The sequence below is a fragment of the Acanthamoeba castellanii genome (genome assembly GCF_000313135.1).
Source record: "Acanthamoeba castellanii str. Neff unplaced genomic scaffold scf7180000084758, whole genome shotgun sequence".
NCBI classification, from domain to species: Eukaryota; Discosea; order Longamoebia; family Acanthamoebidae; genus Acanthamoeba; species Acanthamoeba castellanii.
This window is the reverse complement of record NW_004457380.1, coordinates 515,045-522,567: the sequence shown is the minus strand read 5'-3', so window position 1 is coordinate 522,567 and position 7,523 is coordinate 515,045. Positions and strand designations below refer to the sequence as shown.

Below are 7,523 nucleotides of genomic sequence, written 5' to 3'. Positions count from 1 at the left end.
CCACCACCAAAGGTGTGCTAAGTTGTGGCTACCCCGTGCTGGTGCGGGACGAGTGGCACCGGTCGCACACCCGCACCGGACTCGCGAAGCCCCTGCTCCACACCAACCATTGCCCCCCCCCGCATACCGTTAGCATGCAACACTATGGATGGACAAAGGGGGGGGGATGGTGGAGGGGGTACGCGTCGAGGAGGGCAATGCGCTTGGAGGAGCACGACCCGCAGAACAAGCCCCCGCAGTTGCGGCAGTGGTGGCGCCGGCGGATCATTGTGAAGGGCGCCTTGCACGCCATACTGCATATGCCCCCACCCGCCAGTGTGAACGTCGACGTCCGGCCACACGACACGCACACACGACACGGGGGGAGGGGAGGGGTTGGTGGTGTACCAGAGGGTAGACTCTTCATCGGGGATCCACGCGTGGAGGACCAGCGCGGCGCAGTGCCTTTTGCCGCACGCCACTGCTTTCACCTTCTTGCCCTCCATGGCCTCCACCGCGCGCGGAACGCTGGTTGGTTGATTTGTCGAATGGACCGCGCGTCAGCTTGCCATGGCTCAGAGACTTGATGATCCACGTGGAAAGGGGGGGAGGGACAGTCGCACACCTGACCACCTCTTCGGCGAGGCCCCCGCCAAGGGCTCCGCGCCTGGAGTTGCCCCACGCGTAGAGATGGCCCGAATCTACGACGGCGGCCGTGTGGCGCGCTCCACATTCCACCTGCACCACGCACCTGCCTGCGTGCCGTCACACCCCCCCCCCACGACTCCCCACTTAGAGCCAGAGGACAGCAGCAGGCTAGCCTGTGCCCTAGCGCACCCTTGAGGGACTCGATCAGGAGCGGCTTGCAGTATCGCAGGATGGCGGCCCCGTGGCCCAGCTGTCCGTCACTGCCATCGCCCCACGTCCACACCTCGCCCTGGCCTGACGACGCAGGCAACGATAAGTAACACGAAAAGTTGTGTGCCGTGTGTGTGTGTGTGTATGATGCGTGGGCGTGTGTGTGTGTGTGTGTGTGTGTGATGCGTGGGCGTGTGTGTGTCGTGCGTGTGCGTGTGCGTGTGCGTGTGCGTGTGCGTGTGCGGTGGTGGCTGTACTGGTGAGGGCGGCCGTGTGTGCCTTGCCGGCGGCCACGGCGATAATGTTGACCTGCTCCAAGGCCATCACCTGTCGCGGCACGAGCTCCTCCTCCTGCGATCCCAACCGGAGCCGGGTGAGCAGGTTGGTTGGTTGGTCGGTCGGTCGGTCAATGGAGAAGGGCCAGCGCACGAGGCGTACGTACCTCGGTGCCGTGGCCCAGCTGGCCCGAAGCCCCGTCGCCCCAGGTCCACATCTGCCCGCCGCCTGTACTCCCACCACGGGGACGCGCATCATCAGCTGCCGCGCCCGATGCCTCCGCTTCACGGGAAGGTTAGATTGGAGGTACGTACTGGCTACGGCCACCGTGTGCCATTTCCCGCTATATATGAATATATATAGAAATATATATGTATATGAGAGTGTTGCACACACGTGCACAGTCGTGAGTGGAGAGGGAGGGGCATGTGATGGTCGTGTGCGTGAACGGAGCGTACCAGGCGATGCGGGAGATGGAGGAGAGGTCGGCCAGGAGGGCGGGGCTCATGCGCGGGGTGCGGTCCCCGAATCCCAGCTGCCCCTTCTCGTTCCCGCCCCACGCGTACACCGTGCCCGACCCTTTTCATACCACACACACGACACACACGACACACACGACACACACGACACACACCACACACACACACACACACACCAATCACAAGGCACATCCGCCGCCGCCAGTACCGCCAGCGCCATCAGATACTACTATAGTTATAGTTGGCCAACAATGAGCCTCCTTGTTGGAGGGGTGGTGGTGTACCGGTGGCCACCATCGTGCTCGAGAACCCCACTGCAATCCACTTGGCCACGATGCCCTGCCCACCACCAGCCACCACCGCCGCCACCACCACCACCACGATGACGACGACGATCACCTGTCAGACTGCTGCTGCTGGCGAGAATAGCGGCCGATCGTCATTGGATGAGGGGTGGTGGCGGCGGTGGAGTACCTGGAGGGCGAGGCTGGCCACCTCGCGCGGGGTGGAGCACGCCGATTCGTCGCCGTGGCCCAGCACGCCGCCCTTGCCCTGCCCCCACGTGTACACCCGCCCCGCATCTGCACCCGCCACCCGCCACCAGCCGCCACCACCAGCCACCACCAGCCACCAGCATGCATGCATGCATGCATGCATAAATGGATCGGGGTTGGGGGGATATTGGGACCAAGCACCATGCCACCCACGAGGGAGAGGAGGAGAGCTGGATGGGGGGGGGTAAGGTACCGGTGATGGCGGCCGTGTGGGCGTAGCCGCAGGCGGCCTGCACCACCTTCTTGCCGCCGAGGGCCGACACCTCGAGCGGGATGAACCGGTCTGTCCCCCGCCCACCCACCCATCCATCCACCATCCACCACCGGCTGAGGCGTCAACAACCCGACCCAACCGCGCTGACGGGAGGGGGATAAAAAAGGTATAGATATAATATATAGATATTGATAGAGATAGATTGGGGGGTATTGAGAGCACCTCGCTCGTGGTCGTGTCCTAGACGGCCCTGTCCGGCGCCCCACGTGTAGAGGACGCCCGCGCCGTTCCAGGCGGCCGTGTGTGCGGCCCCGCATGCGATGCCCCGCACATCCTTGCCCAGGAGGGCCTCCACCACGCGCGGTACCTTGTGGTCCTCTTCGTCGCCGTGGCCCACGCGTCCATTCTCACCTACACACGCACACACACCGCACACACCGCACACACCACATGGCACACAACAGAAGAGACTCTGGTCAGCGACTCCCGCATGATCAGGCGGTGGGGGGTGGTGGTTGTGGTAGTGGCGGCGGCGGCGGCGCGCCTTGTCCCCAGGCGTATACGTCGTTGCTGACCTCCCGCTTCTCCACGATGGTCCTCTTCCCCTTGAACTTGACCGACACCTTCTCCTCGTCGGTGGCCACGCTGTCCACCTCTGATCACATGCACGCACGGACATAAGCGACTCCCCCACGCGGGAGGAGGACCCACACACAGCAAGAGGGACCGCACCGGAGAGCAGGTGGGGCTCCAGTGTGAGCACCTTAAGGCCCTGCACCCATCTGCACCAGCCACCACCACCAGTGTGCCGTTAGCCGTGCTGTGCCGTGCCGTGCCGTGTCGTGTCGTGTTTTGTCGTTGGCCGTGAGCCGCGCCGCAGTCATTGGGATGGTGGTGGTTGCTGTGGTTTGGGGTAGGCACATGTCGCGTTCGCGGACGTTCTTGGAGACGAGGTCCAGGGTCTTGTCGCCATAGATGATGGAGAAGGAAACGTTCTCGTACTCGGGCTACATGTAGACACAAGTGTTGTCGTGTGTGTGTGTGTGTGTGTGTGTATATATATACTTCTACCTCGTTATCGAGGACGTCAGGCCCAGGGCCGACTGAGAGCACGGGAGGGGGGCACCTTTCGGTTCTTCTTGAACACGGGCGTATTCTGTCCGATCCGGATCTCCTGCATTCCCGACACGCCGTGGCACGCACACCACACACACACACACCACACACGCACACACGCACACGCACGTATCGCGTTGGATGGGACCACAGAGTCAGAAAAAGAGGAGCAGCGGCGCGGGATGGGTGGTGGGTGCCTTGATGTGGGAGACGTCGATGGTGGACTGGTTGCTGGTCTTCTTGGGACTCGTCCACGAGAGGGTGGTGAGGTCGCCGCTCAGCTTCAGCTCCCGGAAGTGCGGACTGCCACCAACCACACCCCCGCCCCATTCTTGTTAGAGACTGGTGGGGCCAATTCACAACCCCCCCCCTCCCCCCCAACCAACGAAGGGGCGTACCTGCCCCGTGACCCGCACTTGAGGAACGAACAGCCTGACCCCAGCAACCCCCCCCCAATGATTAAGTTCATTTTGTTAGGTATTATTATAGACATGCAGTGCACCTCTCTTCATTAAAGCAATTGCTTCGCGGGGGGAGACTCCCTCATCCTGCTTCTCCTCCATCGTGTGCGCAGGTGCCCCACAAGGTTTGTTGTAAAACAGGGTTTTTTTCTTTCCATTTATTATTATTAATTTGTACGTCCCTGATTGGTCAGTGCTGACTGTCACGGAGCGACTGCAGGCGCGCCAGCTGGTAAGGAGAGGAAGGTAGAGTGAAGAAGAAGACTCATCAGCCCACGGCACGGCCACCACCACCACCACCAGCCACCACCACCACCACCCACCATGCAGCAAGGGGGGGGGGTTAGAGAGAGTGGCACATGCACCTGGTGGTCGATGTCGCGCAGGGCGGCCTGCTTCTGTTCGCGGAGCGCGGAGAGGCGCGCGAGCTTGGTGGACAGCCGCTTCATGGTCCCCGCCCTCTCCTGCGCGGTGCCCGACGATGTGGAGACGGCGACGGCGAGCGGGTGGTTGTAGAGGTCCTCCAGCTGGAGCTTGACGAGCGCCTTCTCGTCGGCCAGCCGACCCAGGAACGAGTGCAGCGTGCGCCGGTTGGCCTGCAGCCGCCCGATGGCGGCCCCCAGCTGCCGCGCGGAGCGCCTCCGCCGGAGGACAGCGCCGCCCCAGCTCACCAGCGCGCGGCCCACCACGCTGGCGCCCACCCCGACCCCGACGACCGCGGCCACCAGCACCAACGCGGCCGCGCCCATGCCCTCGTCTCCGGTCCGTGCCGGCGGCAGCAGGAGCAGGAGCACTGCGACGAGGGCCACCAGCAGCGACGCGGCCAGCACGAGCGGGAGGCTGTCTTCCCGGCCCGGCCCGTGTGCGCGTTTCTCCGCTGCCGGCGGAAGCTCACTCGTAGCTTCTCCGTCGCGCCCGCGCCCCGGTCGCGGCTGCGGATGGGCGGTGGCGGCAGAATCCTCACGGAGGAGGAGGAGGGTGTCTGCGCCGCCGTCGTGCTCTTGATCGCCGGCCCCGTTGCCGTCGTGGCGGAGCTGGAGCGGGGAGCCGACGAGGGCTCGGTTGCCAGCGTCCGCAGCAGTTGCCGCCGCCGCCTCCGGCTGATGTTGGTGGTGGTGGTGGTGATGGCGCCGCTCTTCATGAAACAACGTTGTTGCGGGTGCACTCGAAGGTAATAGGCCTACCGCATCGGCCGAGCGCTCCTCGCGACCCTCCACCACCGCCGCTGCGGGCGCGTCGTGCTCCCCGTTCGTGCCGGAGGAGAGCGAGCCGTCGTCCGCAGTATTGGTAGCAGCAGTAGTAGCAGTGGTAGTAGTCGTGGTGGTGGTGGTAGCAGTAGGGTGCTCCTTGTCGCCCTCATCCACCTGGTCGATGTCGTCCGCCTGGCTTCCATGGCCCGCGTCGTCGTCGTCGTTGTCGTCGTCGTGAGGCGGCTTCAGGTGCTGGAGTCGGCGCGCCTGCTGGAGAGCGACCACGAGCTGCTCCTTGCGTCCCGCAGTGCGCAGTCCGAGGGCCTTGAGCTGTGCCCGCAGATCCACAACCCGCAGCTTCCGCAGTTCCTCCCTCTCTTCCTCATCCGGGTCGTCGTTGCCATCATCTTCATCGTCACCGCCGCCGCCGCTGTCTTTGTCATCCGCGTGGTTGTCGGGAGGGCGGCTGCTGTGCGCCCCGGTTCTCTCGTGCTCCTCCACGTCTTCATCACCAGCATCGGCGGCGCCACCATCAGGTGGTGGTGGTGGTGGTGATGGTACTACTGCGAGGGCTGGCCGGTGGTGCTCATTGATCACCAGCGCCGCCCCTTCTTCTTCTTCTGTGTGGGCGGGCTCCTCTTCGTCGGGTGGGCTCGCGCGTGGGCGGGCCTTCTTTCTTTCCTCCTTCTCTCCCCGCGTGCCGCCGCCACTGCTACTGCCCTCCGACGTGGCAGTTGCTGCCGCTTTCTTTCGTGGCTCCTCCTCCTCCTCCGCGCGATGCTTGCTGGAGCTACGGCTGCTGCTGCTGCCGGTGGTGGTGCGCTTGGCCAAGCGGACGGACCTGCCGCCACACCAGATCGAAAGCAGGACCCCAGTCTTCAATTAACCGGTGCGCGTTGGGCACAACACAGGTGGTGGTGGTGGTGGAGGTGGTGGTGGTGGTGGTGGTGGTGGTGGTGGTGGTGGTGGTGGTGGTGGTGGTGGTGGTGGTGGTGGTGGTGGCTGGTGGTTTAGGGGGGGGGGGTACCGGCGAGGGCTCGTGAGCAGTTGCTCGTTCTCCATGGTGCAACGTTGGGATTGTGTTTTGGCGCTCTTTGTTTTTTTTCCTTTATTTGCTGTTTTCTCTCTTTGTTGTATTTGCCATTTTCTTTTTTCTATTTTGCTGTCGTGCGAGATGAGACAGACCCGCCGAGTGTGGAGGCATGCCGCCACTCCCCTTGTGCCCCACACCACCCCGCGAGGAGCATGGAGCTCTTTCGCCGCACTACTTACCTCCCGGCAGCAGCGCCACCAGGTACCTCCTCCTTACCTGACTCTCCTTTTTACCCGCCGCACGCACCCACGCACGTGCCACAGACCAGAGGCCACACATGTGCGCCTTCTCCGCGTTGGCCGCCAAATGCATCCACGCATCCAACTCACGGCGGCGGCGGTGCAAAGCAGGCAGTGGTCGGGGCACTGGGCACCAGCAGCAGCAGCAGCAGCACCGGTGCTGCACGAGCCCTTGCTGCAGCTACGAGTGCCGAGCAGCAGGGAAATGGCAACACCACCACCACCACCAAGGCGGCGCCGGTGGGCCGTGGGTGGCGGGTGCTGTTCTTTGGCTCTGATGAGATCTCGCTGGCCACCCTGGACCTCCTCCTTCGCCATCACCTATCACCACCAGCAGCACCAGCACCACCACCAGCAGGTTGGTACTCCCTCCTCCTCTGCGCACCCCTTTGAATGACGACATGATACGTCAGTCCTGTGACCACGCACACACGCACACACGCGCGCGCGACACACACACACACACGACACACACACGACACACACACACATAGATGCAGGTGCTGATGCGTTGGGAGCGCCGCCGCCGCCGCCGCCGCGGTTATTGCCGGTGGGCGTGGAGGCGTTGGAGGTCGTCACGGGCGTCGACAAAGTGACGAGCGCCAGGAGCGGTATCGCCCCCAATCCCTCCAATGATTCGACCAACCGATCGTCCCCACATGATGGCGTGCGGCTGCCTTACGCTTGCCCCCCCCCTCCACCATCACCACCGCCATCCGGATGCGGTAGTGCCGGTGAAGCAGTTTGCGCTGCGTACGGGCCTCCCCCTGCACCAGCCGCCCCGCCTCAAGGAGTGGGCGGTGCCGCTCACAAAGGACGGGCACGCGTTCGACATCGGCGTGGTGGTGTCCTTCGGCCACTTCATCCCCCCATCCGTCCTCGACGCGCTGCCCTGGGGCGCCATCAACATGCACCCGTCCCTCCTCCCCAGGCACACCTACCCCCCCCTCCCCCAATCCATCCATCCCCCAACCAACCAACCAGCCAGCCAGCCAGCCAGCCAATGATTGATTGGTTGACGGGTCTAACCGGGAGGGCGGCGTGCGGGTGGGTGAGTAGGCACA

General features: G+C 64.0%; 3 protein-coding genes across 3 annotated transcripts; 1 reads left to right on the top strand and 2 right to left on the bottom strand.

The window, feature by feature from the left end:
• Positions 1-28: 28 nt before the first annotated feature.
• Positions 29-4,039, bottom strand: ACA1_216820 (regulator of chromosome condensation (RCC1) repeat domain containing protein; the record flags this gene model as incomplete). The annotated part of the gene is made up of 20 exons (XM_004337115.1): positions 29-92; positions 183-293; positions 388-507; positions 605-680; positions 817-921; positions 1,095-1,188; positions 1,280-1,330; positions 1,363-1,426; positions 1,572-1,692; positions 1,940-1,991; positions 2,067-2,173; positions 2,340-2,429; positions 2,583-2,766; positions 2,924-3,015; positions 3,093-3,142; positions 3,282-3,367; positions 3,487-3,534; positions 3,689-3,779; positions 3,875-3,908; positions 3,979-4,039. 20 exons carry the CDS (start codon positions 4,037-4,039, stop codon positions 29-31), a joined length of 1,701 nt encoding a protein of 566 aa, XP_004337163.1.
• An 88-nt stretch (positions 4,040-4,127) lies between these two features.
• ACA1_216810 (SAP domain containing protein) lies at positions 4,128-6,189 on the bottom strand (the record flags this gene model as incomplete). The annotated part of the gene is made up of 4 exons (XM_004337114.1): positions 4,128-4,151; positions 4,303-5,037; positions 5,122-5,968; positions 6,155-6,189. 4 exons carry the CDS (start codon positions 6,187-6,189, stop codon positions 4,128-4,130), a joined length of 1,641 nt encoding a protein of 546 aa, XP_004337162.1.
• Positions 6,190-6,372: 183 nt separating this feature from the next.
• Positions 6,373-7,466, top strand: ACA1_216800 (Methionyl-tRNA formyltransferase; the record flags this gene model as incomplete). Its single annotated transcript, XM_004337113.1, has 3 exons — positions 6,373-6,817; positions 6,960-7,070; positions 7,189-7,466. The coding sequence occupies 3 exons, from the start codon at positions 6,373-6,375 to the stop codon at positions 7,464-7,466; spliced, it is 834 nt and encodes a 277-aa protein (XP_004337161.1).
• Positions 7,467-7,523: the final 57 nt, after the last annotated feature.